Source organism: Peromyscus eremicus, chromosome 17 (assembly GCF_949786415.1).
Source record: "Peromyscus eremicus chromosome 17, PerEre_H2_v1, whole genome shotgun sequence".
NCBI classification, from domain to species: Eukaryota; Metazoa; Chordata; class Mammalia; order Rodentia; family Cricetidae; genus Peromyscus; species Peromyscus eremicus.
In genome coordinates, this window is record NC_081433.1 from 15,627,678 (window position 1) to 15,648,519 (window position 20,842).

Sequence of the window (20,842 nt, forward strand, 5' to 3'; positions counted from 1 at the left end):
ATCAATCATATTACTTAACTCAGTTGGGAACCAGCCAGCTGGACAGGCAGTGCTGGTGTGAATGTCATCTGAAGAGCCATTTTTTCTCCTTGACAAACAGTGGGGGCAGGGAAAGGTAACTGATTTTCTGAGTTGGAGGTACTAGGTTGCAAGCTTGGCCATACTAAACTGGCTGTGGGAGTGCTGAAGCGCTTATATCTGCAAATGGGTACCAACTGGAAGACAAGCTAAGATCGTGGTTAGTTGAGTGCAGTGTCACAACCTATGACCCCAGCACTGGGGGAGGATGATCAAGGGTTCCTGGCAGCCTGAGCTACCTATGGACCTTGCCTCCCAACCCCCAAAATGGAAAGAAGGAAAACTGGCTGCATTTCATTGACTACTTCTGTGTGACAGAAGAAATGGTGATAAATATGTTTATAGTGCACATGACTGGCAAAGGATTATTCTGTACAATATATAAAGTACTCATTCTACAGCTATCATTTGTGAATAACTATGTACAAGGGCATTCAATGTAGCAGTGGTTATTGTAGCAAAAGTTTGGAAACAATCTCAAGTCAACTAAACTATTGTTATTCAAGTAAGAAAATTCCACGTAGCTAAAAAAGAGATCTAAGACCCATCTTTGTACCCAACTTGTTAGATCTTGAGGAAGATGTACTATTAGAAGAGAAATGAGAAAAAAATTAAAGCTGTTACATCTTATGTACTTTCCAATATAGATGGAAAATTATAATTTTTATAATAAAATTAAGGTGAAGTTACATTGTTAGGAATTACTGATTTTCTGTGCTCCACAGAGTCAGAGAGTCACTTAGTGAAGTCTACTGAGTGATAAGGCCCAGCACTGACGACTAAATGATGTAGGAAGTGGGTAAAGCATTATTTCCCATAAGGCTTCCAAGTTGCTCATGGATAACAAAACTGCTTGAGTTATAGTTACTTGATGTCTTGTTAGAGTTTCTATTGCTGTGCAGAGACACCATGACCATGACAACTCCTACAAAGGAAAACATTCAATTGGGACTGGCTTACAGTTCAGAGGTTTAGTCCATTGTTGTCATGGTGGGAAGCATGGTGGTATGTAGTCAGACATGATGCTGGAGGGGTAGCTCAGAGTTCTACATCTGGATTGGCAGACAGCAGGAAGAAAATGACACTGGGCCTGACTTAAACATCTCTAACCTCAAAGTCCACCCCCATACTTCCTCCAACAAGACCACACCTACTCCAATAAGGCCATACCTACCGATAGTGACACTCCCTATGGGCCAATGGGCAGTTTGCATTCAAACCACCACATCTGGCTCCAGTAATTAGTAATGTGTATCGAAATCTAGTCCCATTAAATCTTGAGTAGAGGAATCCAGTGATGGTAACAACCTTCCCACTGACTCCAATGTTATTAAAATATGGAAGTAGTCCTTGGCCTGTGTGGTTATTTTCTCCATTTTCATTTTGATAACATAACTGATTCCCACCCTGGTTTGGCCAATCTTTTTTTTTTTTTTTTTTTTTTTTTTTCCAAGACAGGGTTTCTCTGTGTAGCTTTGTGCCTTTCCTGGAACTAACTCTGTAGCCCAGGCTGGCCTTGAACTCACAGAGATCCACCTGCCTCTACCTCCTGAATGCTGGGATTAAAGGTGGTTTGGTCAGTCTTAATCATAGTCATTTTTTAAGAGTATATGACCTAAAGTGGGGCAGTCACTAGGACCTTAAAAAAAAAAGGAAGCAAGAGCTGGTATGGAGGCACACACCTACAATCCTAGCAGGAGGGTAATGAATTCAAAGCCAATCTTGGATGACAGAGTGCAGCCAACTTGAACGAACAAACCCAAGAACACCTGGGATTAGGAGCTGATGGACCAAACTGGAAGAGGTAAGTGGACAGCCTGCACGTGGAAGGAAATCAGGACACAGCAGAGGAGTGAACAGGGACGGTGTGCTCATTTCTTTCCCACCCATGATAAAATACAGGAACGCAGTGACAAGGGAAGCAACATTTATGTTTGCTCACAGTTCCGGAGGGTACAGGTTGTCCTGGTAGCGGAAGCATGGTGGCTGGCTTGGTGCGGGTGGTGATGTAGTGCCTACAACATCGTGTTGCGACATCTTGGTAGCTTAGGAAGCAGAGAGCTCTAGAGTGGAACCAGGGTTGGACTACCTAGTGAAAGGCTCACCACTCTGAACAGTCTACCTCTCCCAGCCATGCCTCAAATTCCAAAGGTGCCATGATTATTTGACCCAGCACCAAAGGGGGACCAAGCGTTCAAACATGAGCCTGGCCTCCATTCTTCTCCTTAGTCACTATACATATATTTAATGTAAGTTGAGATTCCCAAAAATGTAAATTTGATTTGATCAGAGCTGTTTAATGCCTTTCAGAGCTCCCAACTGTTTTAGCACAAATCCCAGACTCTAGTGTCCTGTAAATCACTCTTCAAATGTTCGGGTCTCCTTAAGTCTCCCATAGAAGATAGAAGCTGCCTCTCCTCCACACTCCAATCTCATTTATGGTTTACCAGGCTCAGCTCTTTGGAATTGTCTGCTCCTGGATCCTGTGGCTTCCCAGACAGCCTTCTTGCCTGATTACTCCTCCAGCATTTCAACCTTGGAGTAAAGCACCTCTTTGGGGACATTTCTGTGGTTCTTACAGTCTTGGAGGCCTTCCTAGTTCTTTCATAACTCTTTATGCTCCTTCACCTTTCAAGAACACAATATTCCTTGACTTGTGTTGGTTTTTCTGCAAGACTCTCAGCTACTTTCAGCCAGAGCTTTTTCTCTGAATTGGTACCCCCTAATACGGCACCTTGACATGCCAAGCACTTTGAACTTAGGAGCAGCTTCGAAAGCAAATTCTCCCTGTTGGTCTGTCTCCTGTCTTTCTCTCCTGAAGTCAGTCATAGAAATCATAATTTCTCCTCCTACCTACAGTGGGGCATAGAAACTACAAATCATTTTTTTTTTCTCAAAGCAAAGCATATAATCTAGAAAGGTCACTTTTTCTGAAGATCCTCATTCCAGAGTGGTCTTGCCTCATATCCAAGAGGAGGACAGACTACCCAGAAAAGGCAATAAATAAATAATAAATAAAAGGCTCTGCTGCCTCCCCGTTTAGTCTTCTGCCACCGGAGCATAGCCCTGTGCTCCTGATCACATTTCTACATGGCTGTCCATTCTGAATCAAATTTCAGCATGAAATGGGTATTGGGGGTTTCATTTTTAAAGATTCCCATCTCACATAAAACTTTATGTTTAAAATTTGTTGGTTTTGAATGTGAATGCATAATGTGTGAAGGTCAGAGGACAATCCTGTAGAATCGGTTCCCTCCTTCCACTGTACACGGGCTCCATCCGAGGATTGTACAGGGCTGTCAGGCTGGAAGGGCAAGTGCCTTTACCTGCTAAGCCATCTCGCCCCCCTCCCCAAATTTATATTTCATGAAATGGCCTATAAATTGTTTATTTTTTTGTGGTTTTGGTTTTTCAAGACAGGGTTTCTTTGTGTAGCCCTGCCTGTCCTGAAACTAGCTCTGTAGACCAGGCTGGCTTTGAACTCTGAGCTCAACCAGCCTCTGCCTCCCAAATACTGGGCTCAAAGGTTTGCAGCCATCACTGCCTGGCTTTTTTTTTTTTTTTAAGACAGGGTCTCCCTATGTAGCCTTGGTTAGCCTGGAACATGTTATGTAGACCAGGCTGGCCTTGAACTCATAGAAATCCATCCACCTGCCTCTGCCTCCAGAGTACTGGAATTGAAGTTGTATACCACCATACCTAGCATTATTAACATTTTCAAAAGTGAGAACTTCTGATTAGTTCATGCAAGCTACTATTGTGTATTTATTATTACTTAATTCTTCCCCTAAATGTGTGTTTTTTTAAATTAAAGCAAAACATGTAGATATAAAAGAAATTGGGGTACAATTCATCATGCTTAAGGCCTTGTGTTCACTCTCCAGCACCACAAAAACAGAAAATAAAAGACATAAACCAGGAGGTCAGAAGTGGCATAAGGAAAATGCAGAGCCTAGTCAGGAAAAAGTTGACATAACAGTAAATACTAAGTAGTCTGGGTCCCTGGTGGGAGGCCAGGAGGAGGACACAGAGGATGTATTTGTCCAGTAGAATAAATTATAGATTTAAAATAACTTTTATTTGTACTAAATTTAGAAAATTGTAACACAGATCCTTACATAGGAAACAATAGAAAGTATAATTGACAATTTAATTCTAATTTTGTGGGATTTTTTTGAGATGTGGATATTCCTACATAGCCCAGGCTGGTCCTCCTGCCTCAGCACCATGATGAAAGGTATGCATAGTGCTGATAATCATCAACTGTACTTTCTTTTTCTGAGGAAAACTTAGAAACTTCAATATTCTCTTTATTTCATTCTGCGTCCCTTGTTCTCACTGTGCATGGCACTGGGTTACATAAGGACATTTTCCTAAGTATACTCTGACTATTTCCATCCCACTCCTACGCTCTTCATAATAACAGTCCCTGTTTATTCTTTGTTTCCCTAGACAGCTCTGCTTCGACTTCCATGTCATATACACAAACATGCCTTTATGTGCTTACTGAAAATTTAGGAACCACAAGTGAGAGAAAAGTGTGATTTTTTTGACTGAATTATTTAATTCACTTATCTCCAGTTTCATCCATCCATTTTCCTGCAAATGATGTAACTTTGTTTGTTTTGGATGAAAAAAATTTCATTGTTTATAGATAGCACACGTTCTTTATCCACTTCTCTGTTGTTAGACACAGAGGCTAGTTCCACTAGCTACTGTGAATAGTGCTGCAATAAATATTGGGGTGGAGGTATTTCTTTGATATGTTGCCCTGGAATCCTTCAGATAAACAAATACCTAGGAGTGTTTCTTAGTTACTTTTTCTATTGCCGTGAAGAGACATGTTGACAGAAGGAACTTAGGAAGTATTTGATTGGGGGCTTGTTTACACTTTGAGAAGATGACCATGACCATCATGGCAGGGAGCATGGCAGTAGGCAGGCAGACATGGTGCTGCAGCAGCAGCTGAGCTGAGAGCTTGTATCTGATCCACAAGCATGAGGCAAAAGGGGACAATGTGTGCACACAGCTGGGAATGTGCCTTTGAGACCTCAAAAAGCCCACACCACTTAGTCCTTACCAAACAGTTCTGCCAACTAAGGACCAAGCACTCAAATATATGAGTGTGCCTGTGGAGGCCATTCTCATTCAAACAACCAGAGCTGTAGAGCTGGGTCATGTGGCAGGCCTGTTTTTGGTTTAAGAAACCCAGTGGCTGGACTAGTTTACATTCCCACCAGGAGAGTTCCACACCCTCACCAGCAGTCATTGTTCCTTACTGACTGCCATCTGACTGGGGTGAGATGGAATCTCAAAACAATTTTAATTTGGATTTCTCTGGACACAGTTGTATTGTTTGCGTACCTAGGTAGCCTCATCCAGTTGGGAGGTACTGACCATGTTCACGCCTGTCATGTCACATACCATTGTCAGGTAGGTAAGTCAACTCTGCAGCTATGGAGTGTACTGAGTGATCTGTCCCAAATTCTTCACTAAGTACCACAAATGATCTGTGCTATTGAACAGTTATAATAGCCTTTGGTAATATGATCTTCAGATCTGGCCTTTGCTTGTAATGGCACCAAAGAGTTGCAAGGATTTCACTTTCACAAATAGGGCCTTTTGTTTTCTTTTGTGTGCATGCATATATGTGATATACAAGCAGAGCTCAAAGGCCAGCCTCTGCTGTTATTCCTCAGATGCATTCTACCTTTTATTTGGGACAGGATCTTTCACAGGCCTGAAATCACCTCACAGGTTGACCGGCTGGCCAGGGAGCCACACCTGTTTTGGTGTGAGAGGTGTGTGTGTGTGTGTGTGTGTGTGTGTGTGTGTGTGTGTGTGTTGTGGTGTATAAAACATCCAGGTTGACCTTGGGTGTCTTTCTCCATAGCTCTTCACCTTCGATATTGAGACAGGGTCTCTCAGCTCAACCCTGGAGCTCCAGACATTGTTTTCATGCCCCGCCCCCTAGCCTTTTTTTTTTTTTTAAAACATATAGGTTCTGGAGATCTAACTCAGTTCCTCATCCTCACAAGGCAAGCACTTTACCACTGTTTTATCCTCCAAGTCCTAAGGATTTTCTATTTTCAAGGGTCTTTTCAAGCTGAGGCTGGCAGGGATGGTCTTCTTGATCTCATCACTCCAGAGCCTCTAGCATCTGTCTGTATTTATTCCTAGGGCAGGTGGATTTTGGAACCAAGTCACCATGTCTGGTTAGGAGAGACAGAAAGCATGAAGCCCAGCTCTATGGCTGTCCAGCCCACCTTGAGGTGGTGCCCTGAGCAAGGTAGCCATTGTTGGGCACTACTGACACAGGCAGGCCTGTACTGTGGCTCATAGTGACTCAGCAGTCAGCAGTGTTCTTGGCTCCCCCTCTGGCCTCAGGTTCCCATCCCTTCCCCAGTGGTGACTCTATCTGGCCTGTATCCCTTTCAGGTGACTGCCACTGCTGGGGTTGTACAGAAGAATGGATGCTTAGGTATAATGAATAGGTGCTGTGATCAGTCCCCAACTCATGAACAAAAGTTGTTGTTCAACTTTTGAAGGTGGGGATATAATTCTTTTTTTTTTTTTGTTTTTTGAGACAGGGTTTCTCTGTGTAGTTTTGGTGCCTGTCCTGGATCTCGCTCTGTAGGCCAGACTGGCCTCGAACTCACAGAGATCTGCCTGGCTCTGCCTCCGGAGTGCTGGGAGCCACCGCCCAGCAATGGGGATGTAATTATTTCTTTCCTAAAAGCACGAAAGCATTACATCAATCCAGAAATACTATCCTGGGATCAAATCTGACAGAAATAAACTTGGGGAACTAAGGAGCAGACTGATGCTCTTGCTCTAAGTTCTCTCGTTTCACTTATTAAAACTGTTGTCAAAACTAGCGAGCAACTTCAATAAGCATATGTTGATTGGAGATCACAAAGTATTAAGACTTCAGAGGTGAGGATCAATTAGAAAAGAGTGAGGCAGAATCACATACACCCCCCCCTTTCTTGTTTGGGGGTTGAAGTCAGGCTTGCCTACAAAGAGAGTTATCAGTGTCTGGTACACATTCCAACATGCTAGACTTAACGGATGAAGCTAGACATGACTGATGCCATTTTCATTATCTAATTTTCATGACTTGTTCTAGAACGTAGATGGCAGGCGTGGTATTATGCTGTTTGCACAAACTGTCTTGATTTCTCCAAAATAACTTACATGAAATTCTCAGTAATTCCTTAGTTCCCTATGGAATTTTGTGGAATTTAAGTGAAGATAAAATAGTAAAACTGCAGACATAAAAGGAGATAAATTGTTAAGAGAAAGGACCACATGATCAGGACCAATGTCGAACTATGCTTACTCAGGGGGCTACAATAAGGATTTAAAGTCATCCATGGAATGCAGCTTACTCATTGTCCACAATGTAGAACTAAAAGCTAAATTCCTACACTCTAACAACTAGCCATGACTACTTGGAGCCTGACCCCTATGACTCAATGTTTTATTCAGGCATATGGACCCTAACTACTAATAATCCCATGGAATTATATACAATTTGTGCTGTAAAATTTATTACTATGCAACAAAATAGTGAGATACCTACCTATCTATTGAAATAGAACCCCCCACAAATGGTCTACAAGGTTAAGACCTAACTTTCCTTAACTGATGCAGAATTCCCTCTCCCTCTTAGTGGTTGATGCTTTGGGAACTCCCACTTCCTCTCCTGCAGTGATTTATTTTTTTGTTTGTTTTTCAAGAAGGGTTTCTTTGTGTAGTTTTGGCTGTCCTGAAACTTGTTCTGTAGAGCAGGCTGGCCTTGAACTCAGAGATCCACCTGCCTCTGCCTCCCAGTGCTGGGATCAAAGGAATATGCCACCACTGCCTGGCTTCTTGAAGTGTTTTAATGTCTCAATTATGTCCCTTGTAAATTCTTTTTACCCACCATGTCTCTAATCTTGTTTCACATGACATAGGACACCTGCTGAATATATATTCATCCTCTTTACTCCTTCCTCTTCTGGAAGCAACTGATAACCAACAAAGTGTGGTGATATATTGTGTACCCTAATAAAATTTGCCTGAAGATCAGATAACAGAACAAACCACTAGATTGAACATAGAGACCAGGCAGTGGTGGCACACACCTTTAATAATAACATTCGGGAGGCAGAGATTCGTCTGGATCTCTGTGAGTTCAAAGCCACACTGTATTGTATGAGATTGATTCAGTCTAGGAGAGAAACAGAGCCAGGCAGTGGTGGCACATACCTTTAATCCCAGTACTTGGGAGTCACATGCCTTAAATCCCAGCACTAGGAAAGTTGAGACAGGAAATAATATGGCTGGGTAGAGAAAGGCATTTAAGGTGTGAGGAGATTAGAGAGTTTTGGCTGAGGACTCAGAGAAATTCAGTCAGAGGATTCGTGGAGTTGGTGAAGTGAGATGTGGCAGTGGCCTGTTCCTTTGTCTCTCTCATCTTTCAGCATTTACCCCAATATCTGGCTCTGGGTTTTTATTATAAGACCTATTAGAAATCTGAGCAACAACAAAGGTTTTTGAGAAGCAGTAAGATAGTTAAAATTACATTTGAGGAAAATTATCGGTTCAGAGGAAACAGGGAACAATAACCAAAGTGTCTTGTTAGGCCTCAATGTATTTTCCTTGAGGAAAGAGAAAAAAAGCAAGCTTGGTGATGAAGCCCAGGGCATGCACTTACCACTGAACTTACACTCTCAACCTGTTATTTAGCTGGGTTGTCTTGCATAGTTGTACAAGCTTATAACAAAAGGATGATGTAATTATTTGATGAAAATGTCTGTCATGATTCTAGTGGTAAGTTTTTAAGCCTAAAGTAAAATACCATGAAACAAGAAAGGAAAACCTATGACAGTCAAGCCTTTTGACTTGGGTTTTGAAGTGCAAATTCCTCTTTATTTGGAGATGAAACATTTCAGCAATTCTTTCTCAAAGAAATGGATCAACTGACCCTGTGGCTTTAGCAGAGAATCCAATTCCTCCACACAGCCTGGCATGTACAGTGCAGGTGGAAACCTGCTGCTCAGTGTGGTACCGAGCAGCAACTGCACAGCCTTGGGCCCCATCCGACCCTCCTGGAGATGCATCTATGGCCTTTGCCTATGAACGCTACTTCCACCATTAAGCCATACCTCTAGTTTGGGAATCTAAATCTTACCAAGATCTCTCAGTGATTGAGGTGCACAGTCAAGATTGTAGGGCTGGCAAGATGGCTTAAAGGCAAGGGCACTTTCCACCAAGCCTGATGGCTAATCTTCATCCTTACGACCAACATGGTAGACAGAACTCACTCTACCCAGTTGTCCTATGACCTCCCCATGTGTTCTCTGGTTTGCACATGCCCACCTACATTCAGACATAAACACACAAATGAAAGAAAGGAGGACAGCACTGTCCTAGACAACAGCCCAGGCTGCTTCCTGGAGGTCTGGCACTACAATGCAGTTTGATGGAGGGTGGGCACTGATCTCAGACCCACCACTACGCAGCTACTTCTGAGGGTTGCTGTGAGGACCAAATGGGATCCAGGAAACTCTTATCTGGGCCCAATCCACCTCCCAGACTTTATTCTACACTACTCTCTATTTTTGCACATTGCCCTCTAGCCATGCTAGGCAGAGTATGCCATTTCTGCTTTAGGACCTTGCACAACTTTCTTCTCCACCTAGAATTCCTTGCCATGTGATCTCTGCATGTCCAGCTTGTTATTCAAACCTCCGAGCAAGTATTCTCCGTACAGTGAGACCATCCTGGAGTGTGCTGATCAGTATTTATTTATTTATGTCAACATGACATACACTAGAGTCATCTGGGAAGCAGAAAACTCATTTGAGAAGATCCTCTATCTTGTAAGCCAAGTCTGTAGGGGCATTTTCTTGACTAATGTGCGAGGGCTGACCACTCCTGGGCAAGGTACTCCTGGGTTCTATAAAAAAGCAAGCTGAGCAAGCCATGGAGAGCCAGTCAGTAAGCAGCATTCCTCCATGGCCTTTGTTTCAGGCCCTGCCTCCAGGTTCCTGCCTTGACCTCCCTTAATGGATTAACCCACTAAACCCTTTCTTCCCCAAGTTGCTTTTCGTATTGTTTTACTGTGGCAATAGAAAGCAAACTTAGGAGAGAATTTTATACCATGGAGTGGGCTATTGCTGTGATAGACCTGACCATATTGTTGGGGAGGATTGTGGGAAGAGTATGGAATGTTGGTTTTGAAAAACTATTGCACACTCAAAGTTTAATGGGCTGCTACACAGGAACTTGAAAGATAAGAAAGCTGAGAGCAGTGCAGATCTCAACAACCTAAACTGTGAAGTTACAGAGGAAAGTTTGAGAATCTCTTCAAGAATTTGTTCATATGATATTTTGTTTTAAACATCTGTGGTTTTTGATCCACTGAGGCTGAAGAATCAGCTGTGATTAACGAGGCTAGTGCCACTGACATAAAATGTGGGAAGTATTTCCTAAGGATCAGCATACAGTAGTGCTTTATCTCAAGCTGGTAGCCAAACTTGGTACATCTAAGTGTCTTCCATGTGTACTAGCTTTGGCAACATGGAAGCTGCAGGGCCGATGAGGTCATGGGAGAGCAGCTGAGGCGTGGCACTGTGAGAGGCCAGGAGAGGCCATGGGTGAAGATGCAGCCTCAGGTGCAGGAGACCCAAGATACTGGATGCCAGGCTTGTGGGAGACCATCAAGGAGAGCAGCAGGTGTGGACTGGAGCTGGCTGGAGCCAATGACAAAGCACATGTGCTGTGGATGGCAGAACTGGAGATGTAGACCTGCTGAAGCTCTTTGGAGTCCAGATCGTGAGGGAGTAATCTCAGACACTGTACACAGATTTACACCGTTGGATTTCGGTTTTGCTTTGATTGTGCCTGTGCCTGGTCCATCCCTCTTGGAATAAAAAGCACGCAACTTAGTTTTGATTTTACAGGAACCAGTTTTTAGAATTTTAGAGACTTTGGGTATTTTAAGGAGACTGAACTTGTAAAGTGTTTGAATTTGAAAAGTTAGATGTGTTTTATATTGTGATAGTGATAGTATCTTGGGGATAAACATGAAAGTAATATTATCTTCTAATAGCAACATTTAGGTATGTCAAGTAGAAGAGGGGTCAATTATGCCAGTTATTTTTTTATTTTTTTGTAATTTTATTTTTGGTCAACTTGACACAAGTCAGAATCCTCTGTGAAGAGGAAATGTCAGTTGAGAAAATGCCCCATAGGCAAGTTTGTCGGGGCATTTTCTTGATTAATGGTGGATGTAGGAGGGCCTAACTGACTACAGCAGTATCTCCCTTGAGCAGGTAGTCCTGGGTTGTTTAAGAAGACTGGGCAAGGCATAAAGAACAAGCCGGTAAACTGTTCTTCCATGCCCTCTGCTTCAGTTCCTGTCTCCAGGTCTCCAGGTTCCTATCTGAGATGCTGCCCTTACTTCCATCAGTGATGAACTTGGTTTTTATTTGAGATCCTGCCCTGGCTTCCATCAGTGATGAACTTGGTTCCTATCGGAGATCCTGCCCTGACTTCCATCAGTGATGAACTTGGTTCCTATCTGAGATCCTGCCCTGACTTCCATCAGTGATGAACTTGGTTTCTATTTGAGATCCTGCCCTAGCTTCTATCAGTCATGAACTTGGTTCCTATCTGAGATCCTGCCCTGACTTCCATCAGTGATGAACTTGGTTCCTATTTGAGATCCTGCCCTGACTTCCATCAGTGATGAACTTGGTTCCTATTTGAGATCCTGCTCTGACTTCCATCAGTGATGAACTTGGTTGTGGAAGTACAATGAAACAAATCCTTTCCTCCCCAGGCTGCTTTTGGTTTTACTGCAGTAATATAATTCGAACTAGGACAACCTTCAATCTGGCCACTCTGGTGAGTCACCCTAATTCTCTGCAAGGGACTTACCACACTTTCTGAGCAGGGACAAAGAATATTTAATTCAGGATTGTAACCCTGGATTACATCAGCTAGGCACATCGGCTGTGCCTAGCACACTGTCTGCTCAATACACATTTGTGTAATGCAGAGGACAAAGCTACTCTGGAGAATGCAGTTTACCAGATGACTGTCAAATGCTTTTGTTTACAGAGAACCTTCCTTGCTTTGATCTACTGGGTTCTGTTGGCAATGATAGAAATTTCACTCTGATCGCGTTATGTAAGTGAACATCTGAACTATCACAAAGAGACTGGCTGGGCATGGTAGTGTACACCTTTAATCCCAGCAACAGGGAGGCAGAGGCAGATCTACATGACAGCTAGAACTACCCTGTCTCAAAATGTGTAACAAAAAAATAAAAGTAAAGGAAGAAGAGACGGAAACACGGGCTGCTTTTCATCATCTCAAGGTGCCAACTCACGAGCTGTCTGTCTTCTCTTCGGGTGTTAAGCTTGAAAGACCCCCAGCCTCCCCGCCTAACATAGCTTAGCTCAGGTGTTTTTGAATAAAGCCTGAGAGGTACTGAGGAGTTCAGTTAACGGACATGGAATAAACAGAACATTTGTGGTTAGCCACCTGGCCCCAGAGCGAGGAACTAAAAGGTCAGAAAAACACCCTGTACCCTAGACAAAAGCTAGGCGTGGCGAGTTCGGGGAGAAACCACGAACTGACCTGGGTTTGAACCTGGCCTCATTTGAATCATCCAATCAAAACCCTGTAACTAGGCTTCTTGCTTCTGTACCCGAGCTTCGGCTGCCCGACCCTATAAAAACCCTCTGCTCCAGCCCGTGGGCGCGCCAGTCCCTTGAGCTTCTTGAGAGACTGTGTCGCCCCGGGTACCCGTGTTCCCGAATAAAGCCTCTTGCTGTTTGCATCTGATTCGTGGTCTCGGTGTGATCCTTGGGCGAGGGTCTCTCCTGAGGGAAGACTGCCTTCAGGGGGGTCTTTCATTTGGGGGCTCGTCCGGGATTAGAGACCCCCTGCCTCGGGACCACCGACCCACTGTCAGGAGGTAAGTTGGCCGGCCACTATCTGTCTTGTCCCAGTCTGTCTACTTGTCTTCTGTTTTCGTCGGGCGCCCTAATTCAGGTCTGAGTCGGTGGGGGCTGAAGGAGCTGACGAGCTTGGACTTCGCCCACCGAAACCCTGGAAGACGTTCCACGGGTCACTGAAGTCCCCTCTGGGGCACGGTTTTTCGGGGCCTCTCCCGTGTCAGAAGGATACGTGGTATTGGCAGGGGACGGAGATCGAGGTTCCTCCACATCCCCGTCTGAGTTTCTGCTTTCGGTTTTACGCCGAAGCCGCGCAGCGCGAATTTCTGTCGTCTGTCTTGTCTTTTTGTTTATCGTTACTTGTCTAACACTTCTTTATCTAGAGACCACCATGGGACAGACCGTCACCACCCCACTGAGCCTAACCACGGACCACTGGTCCGATGTTAAGGCCCGAGGAAACAATGAAGGTGTCATTGTCAAAAAGAAAAAATGGATCACCCTCTGCGAGGCCGAATGGGTCATGATGAATGTTGGCTGGCCGCGAGAAGGGTCCTTTAACCTCTCTCTTATTTCACAGGTGGAGGGCAAGGTTTTTGCCCCTAATCCTTATGGACACCCCGACCAGGTCCCATACATCGCCATCTGGAGATCTCTGGTCGAAAATCCATTTCCATGGGTCAAGCCTTTCCTTCCACAGCCCCCTCCAGTCTCTGGGCCCTCTGCACCCCTCAACCCGGACTCTTCCCTTTACCCTGTGCTCCCTCACAAGGAGACTCCCAAGCCCCCTGTCCTTCCCCCGGACTCTAACTCTCCTCTCATAGACCTCCTGACAGACGAGCCACCGCCCTATCAGCCACCCCCACCGGCACCGACCGCCCCTCCGGCGGCTGAGCCCGTGGCGGCCCCAGCTCCGGCATCGGCCGCCTCCGCGGCGGCGGCAGCCTCTGCTGCGGCACCAGCCATGACCGGCAGCGCGCCCCCTATGATGACCTCGCTCGCTGAAGACTCGGAGGACGAAGAAGAAGCAGTCCAGTCTCCCGTCGCAGGTCACCTCAGAGGCCGACGGGCCGCCTCTCCCCCTCCTGCATCCAAAGCCTTTCCGCTCCGGGAAGGGCCCAACCAACAAATGCAATATTGGCCCTTTTCTGCCTCAGACCTTTATAATTGGAAACAACATAACCCCCCTTTTTCCAGGGACCCCGTTGCTTTAACTAACCTAATTGAGTCCATCCTAGTGACTCACAGGCCGACTTGGGACGACTGTCAGCAGCTCCTGCAGACCCTCTTAACAGTAGAGGAAAAGCAGAGAGTTTTCCTGGAGGCCCGGAAGCAGGTTCCGGGCGACGACGGGAGGCCAACCCAACTCCCGAACATCATCGATGCAGCTTTTCCTTTGACCCGCCCTAACTGGGACTTCAGTACACCTGAAGGTAGGGAGCATCTACGCCTCTATCACCAGTTGCTCTTAGCGGGTCTCCGAGCGGCCGCTAGAAGGCCTACCAATTTGGCTCAGGTAAGGAATGTGATACAGGGAAAGGAAGAGACACCCGCTGCATTTCTAGAAAGGTTGAAGGAGGCTTATAGGATGTACACTCCGTATGATCCAGAAGACCCAGGTCAAGCACCAGGTGTCATCCTATCATTTATCTATCAGTCTAGCTCAGATATCAGAACCAAATTGCAGCGGTTAGAGGGTTTACAGGCGCTAGGGTTGCCAGACCTATTGAAGGAAGCAGAGAAAGTATTCAATAAGAGAGAAACTCCTGAGGAGCGTGAGGAAAGGAGATGGCAGAAACAAGAGGAAAGGGATAAGAAACAACATAGGGAGATGAAGAAGGTTCTGGCCGCCGTTGTGTCTCAGGGACAGCGGAGAGAGGGAGATAGGTCGGGAGAACGAAGGAGGCCACCCCTAGATAAAGATCAATGTGCTTACTGCAAGGAGAAGGGACACTGGGCCCAAGAATGCCCCAAGAAGCCACAAGGACCCCGCCGGCCCAAGCCCAAGACCGTGGACCTCCTTAGTCTGGAGGACTAGGGGGGTCGAGGCCAGGAGCCCCCCCCCCCCCCGAGCCTAGGATAACCCTCAAGATCGGGGGGCAGCCCGTGACCTTCCTGGTTGATACTGGTGCCGAACATTCAGTCCTAACTCATGCCGGAGTGCCTCTTAGCCGGCATTCTGCACTGGTGCAGGGGGCAACTGGAAACAAGAGATATTATTGGACTATCGAGAGAAAAGTCCAACTGGCTTCAGGGCAAGTAACTCACTCCTTTCTGCACATACCTGAATGCCCCCATCCGCTGTTAGGACGGGACCTACTAACCAAATTAAAAGCGCAAATCTATTTTGATGAGAAGGGACCGAGGGTCACGGGCCCTAAAGGAGACCCTCTACAAATCCTTGCCCTCAATTTAGAGGAAGAATACCGTTTGTTTGAGTCAGAACCCCCGGAGAAATCACCTGAGGAGCTACAGAACTGGTTGAGAGAGTTTCCTCGCGCCTGGGCAGAGACTGGGGGCCTGGGGTTGGCACGCGATCAGCCACCGCTGATGATCTCATTAAAGGCCTCCGCGACTCCCGTTTCAATCAGACAATACCCAATGTCACGGGAAGCTCATGAGGGAATCAAACCCCATATCCGGAGGCTCCTGGACCAAGGGGTGCTGAAGCCCTGTCAGTCCCCATGGAACACCCCTCTCTTGCCTGTTAGGAAACCGGGGACAGGGGACTACAGGCCAGTCCAGGATTTGAGAGAGGTCAATAAGCGGGTGGAGGACATACACCCCACAGTGCCTAACCTCTATAACCTTCTGAGCACCCTCCCACCGACCCACGTCTGGTACACGGTACTAGACCTGAAAGATGCCTTCTTTTGTTTGAGACTACACCCTCAAAGTCAACTACTGTTCGCCTTTGAATGGAGGGACCCAGAACAAGGGCTCTCGGGACAACTAACCTGGACCCGGCTCCCTCAGGGCTTCAAAAATAGCCCAACCCTCTTTGATGAGGCCCTACATGCAGATTTGGCCGGGTTCCGGGTCGAGCACCCAACCCTGACCCTGCTCCAGTACGTGGATGACCTACTCCTGGCAGCCAGGAGTCGAACCGAGTGCCTGGAGGGCACTCGGGCCTTACTGGCCAGACTTGGACAGAAGGGTTATAGAGCCTCGGCCAAGAAGGCTCAAATATGCCGAGACAAGGTTACCTACCTGGGCTACACCCTGAGCGGGGGGCAAAGGTGGCTAACAGAAGCAAGGAAGGAGACGATAATCTCCATCCCCCCTCCTCAGAACCCCCGCCAAGTTCGAGAGTTCCTTGGTACGGCTGGGTACTGCCGCCTTTGGATTCCTGGCTTTGCCGAACTGGCAGCCCCATTATACCCCCTCACTAAACCAGGGGCCACGTTCCAATGGGAAGAGGAGCATCAGAAAGCATTCCAACAGATCAAGAAGGCCTTACTTGAGGCCCCGGCTCTGGGTCTGCCAGATCTTACCAAACCCTTTGAACTGTTTATAGATGAGAACTCGGGCTTTGCTAAAGGGGTGCTGGTGCAAAGACTGGGACCTTGGAGGAGACCTGTGGCGTACTTGTCCAAGAAGTTGGACTCGGTGGCTACAGGATGGCCTCCATGCCTCCGCATGGTGGCAGCCATTGCCATATTACTCAAGGATGCTGGGAAACTAACTTTGGGACAGCCGTTGACTGTGCTGGCTTCCCATGCAGTGGAGGCCGTGGTCCGCCAACCTCCGGACAGATGGCTTTCCAACGCCAGAATGACTTACTACCAGGCCTTACTACTGGACTCAGACCGGGTAAAATTTGGACCGATAGTCTCCCTTAACCCTGCCACCTTGCTACCGCTACCTAGCCCCTCCAAGGAACATGACTGCCTCCAGATTCTAGCCGAAGTACATGGCACCCGCCCTGACCTGACAGATCAGCCGCTTAAGGACCCCGACGTTGTCTGGTACACAGATGGGAGCAGTTTTCTGGAAGAGGGGGAACGCAGAGCCGGGGCAGCTGTTACCACCGAATCAGAAGTGATATGGGCATCGTCACTCCCGCCTGGGACATCGGCCCAACGTGCAGAACTGATTGCGCTTACACAAGCCCTCCGGATGGCAGAAGGTAAGAAGCTCACAGTTTATACTGACAGCAGATACGCCTTCGCCACTGCACATGTCCACGGGGAAATCTACAGACGGAGGGGTCTGCTGACATCTGCGGGTAAGGAGATCAAGAACAAAAAAGAGATCCTAGACCTCTTAAAGGCCCTGTTCCTTCCGCTCCAACTCAGTATTATCCACTGCCCAGGGCATCAGAAGAACGACTCCGCGGCGGCCAGAGGGAATCGATTGGCGGACCTGACTGCCCGAACAGTAGCTTCCCAGCCAGTAGAGAGCAGCCAGTTGATGGCTATCCAAGAACCACAGTCTGAGAGAGACCCCATGCCCTATAGCCCAGAAGACCATGAGCTAGCAAAGAAAATGGGGGCGGGCTGGGAACAACGGAGGCAAGCCTATATATTAGGGGACCGGGTGGTCATGCCAACCTCCCATACCCGATATATGCTGAGATTCCTCCATGCGTTGACCCATTTGAGCAGAAACAAAATAAAGGCCCTATTAGACAGAGAAAACACCGGGACAGTACTACTGAACCAGGACCGGGTGCTTCAGCAGGTAACTTCTACCTGCCCAGCCTGTGCCCAGGTCAACGCAGGAAAAATTCATCTAAACAAAGGGGCCCGCCAAAGAGGCCATCGTCCTGGTGTACATTGGGAAATAGACTTTACAGAAATAAAACCCGGACTCTACGGGTACCGGTACCTCCTGGTCTTTGTGGACACCTTTTCAGGATGGATTGAGGCATTTCCAACCAAGAATGAAACGGCTAACGTGGTAACAAAGAAACTGTTGGAAGAGATCTTCCCCAGGTATGGGATGCCTCATATATTGGGGTCGGACAACGGGCCTGCCTTCGTCTCTCTGGTAAGTCAGAAAGTGGCCAAATTATTGGGGGTTAATTGGAAACTCCATTGCGCATACCGCCCCCAGAGTTCAGGACAGGTAGAGCGAGCTAATAGGACAATTAAGGAGACTTTAACCAAATTAACGCTTGCAACTGGCACTAGAGATTGGGTGCTCCTACTTCCCTTGGCTCTTTACCGAGCCCGGAATACTCCTGGGCCGCACGGCCTAACCCCTTTTGAAATTCTATATGGGGCCCCACCTCCAGTCGTGAAATTTCTCCATCCTGATATCTCATCTTTTGCCACCAGCCCCACTTTAGAGGCACATCTACAGGCCCTCCAGCTGGTGCAGAAGGAGATCTGGAAACCCTTGGCTAAAGCCTACCGAGAGCAGCTGGACAAGCCGGTGGTCCCCCACCCTTTCCAGATTGGGGACTCCGTTTGGGTCCGGCGCCACCAGACTAAGAATCTAGAGCCACGGTGGAAGGGGCCCTACACTGTCTTGCTGACCACCCCCACTGCACTCAAGGTCGACGGGATTGCTGCATGGATCCACGCCTCTCATGTGAAGGCTGCCAGGGAGACCGACCCAGCAGGATCCAGAGAATCAACATGGACAGTGTACCGCACACAGAACCCCCTAAAAATAAGGTTGGCCCGCGGCTCCTCTTCCTCCCCCTCTTCTTGCTCTCTGTCTACCCCCAGGGGACTGGGGCGGCAGAGAGCCCGCACCTAGTCAAGAAACTCACTTGGCAGGTCATCTCACAAACTGGGGAAACGGTCTGGCAGACGACCGCCCTTCATACCCCCTTTACATGGTGGCCCCCCCTAACCCCTGACTTCTGTCAGTTGGCATTGAATTCGGGACTCTGGGGGGTTGAGGGCATTAAGCTTGATGCCTTAAACTCCTCCACCCACCCGGGGGGGGGTGCATTGGCTGGATCCGGGATGCCGTCACCCTCAAGCAAGATGTAGATTCGCCCAGTCGGACTTTTATGTCTGTCCGGGGGATGGGAGGGGCTGGGCCCTCGCCAAGAAATGCGGGGGGGAAGGAGATTTCTTCTGCGCCCAATGGGGCTGCGAGACCACTGGCGCAGCATATTGGAGTCCTAGCTCCAGCTGGGACCTGATCCAGACCAATAGAGGTTTCAGGAAGGCTACAGGCGGGGGGTCTTGCTCAGCTGGGTCCACCGAGGTCAGCCGATTCGAGCCCGGGCTCTCACTCCCCCTAAATATAACTTTCACTGGCCCGGGGAAGGCTGATAGGAACTGGCAACGGGGGCGCACTTGGGGGCTCAGGTTATATGAAACCGGATATGATCGGGGCGTAAGATTCACTATCAAACTTAAGATTGAGGAGGCCTCCGCCCCTATAGGCCCCAATCAGGTTCTCTCTGACCAGAAGCGCCCCTCCTTACCTGTTCCAGCACCCCCGAAGATTACCCCTCGACCCGGTTCGATTACCAGCCCAGGTATAACTCCGGCCACTACCAAACCGCCCCGGCCAGGAACCGGAGACCGGCTCTTGGGTCTGCTAGCAGGGGCTTACCAGGCCTTAAATGTAACCTACCCAAATAGAACGCGAGAATGTTGGCTATGTCTGGTTTCCCAACCTCCCTACTACGAGGGGATAGCAACCCAGAGCAATTATACTAACACTCACAGTCCCCCTCCGAGCCAATGTCTAGGAACAGCCCAACATAAGCTCACAATCTCAGAGGTGTCAGGACAAGAACTATGTCTAGGGAGCGTCCCCCGCACCCACCAACACCTGTGTAACCGCACCCTATCCATAAGCGCTGTCTCTGGTTATGTCACCGGCCCTAATGGTACCTATTGGGCATGTAATACTGGGCTCACCCCCTGCGTTTCAGCCTCAGCCCTCAATGCTACCTCTGATTTTTGTGTGCTCATCGAGTTGTATCCAAAGATTGTTTACCATACACCAGAGGAGATTTACCCACACTTTGAGATGAGACCCTATCGGTATAAGAGAGAGCCGGCGTCTCTCACTCTGGCCCTATTATTGGGGGGGCTGACTATGGGAGGAATAGCAGCCGGGGTAGGGACAGGCACCACCGCCCTAATGGAAACCCAACAATTCAGACAGCTCCAAGCGGCCATGAATCAGGACATTCGGAACCTAGAGGAATCAGTAAGCGCCTTAGAAAAATCCCTGACCTCCCTCTCTGAAGTAGTGCTCCAGAACAGAAGGGGACTCGACATTCTATTCTTACAGGAGGGAGGGTTGTGTGCCGCCCTTAAAGAGGAATGTTGCTTCTATGCGGATCATACTGGGGTGGTGAGAGATAGCATGGCTAAGTTGAGAAAACGATTAGAACAGAGACAAAAATTCTTTGAAGAGCAACAGGGATGGTTTGAAGGATGGTTCAGAAGGTCCCCCTGGCTCACCACCCTCATTTCCACCCTTCTGGGACCCCTTCTGATTCTATTACTCCTCCTGACGTTTGGGCCCTGTATCCTAAGTAGACTTGTCCAATTTATCAGGGAACGCGTCTCTATTGTTCAGACTTTGGTATTAACCCAGCAATACCAGAGGCTCAACCAGATGGAACTCGAGTCACGTCACCAATCTTCCCCATGAATGGAGGATTCCATTCCTGAGATAAGAAAATGGGGGAATGAAAGACCCCCAGCCTCCCCGCCTAACATAGCTTAGCTCAGCTGTTTTTGAATAAAGCCTGAGAGGTACTGAGGAGTTCAGTTAACAGACATGGAATAAACAGAACATTTGTGGTTAGCCACCTGGCCCCAGAGCGAGGAACTAAAAGGTCAGAAAAACACCCTGTACCCTAGACAAAAGCTAGGCGTGGC

At 47.6% G+C, this 20,842-nt stretch overlaps 1 protein-coding gene across 1 annotated transcript; it reads left to right on the forward strand.

Annotated features, from left to right (window-relative positions):
* The first annotated feature begins 13,156 nt into the window (after positions 1–13,156).
* Positions 13,157–19,584, forward strand: LOC131894695 (uncharacterized). Its single transcript, XM_059245002.1, is given in 2 exon segments — positions 13,157–15,067; positions 15,070–19,584. Coding segments are annotated over 2 exon segments (5,316 nt in total). The 5' UTR covers positions 13,157–13,425; the 3' UTR covers positions 18,744–19,584.
* Positions 19,585–20,842: the final 1,258 nt, after the last annotated feature.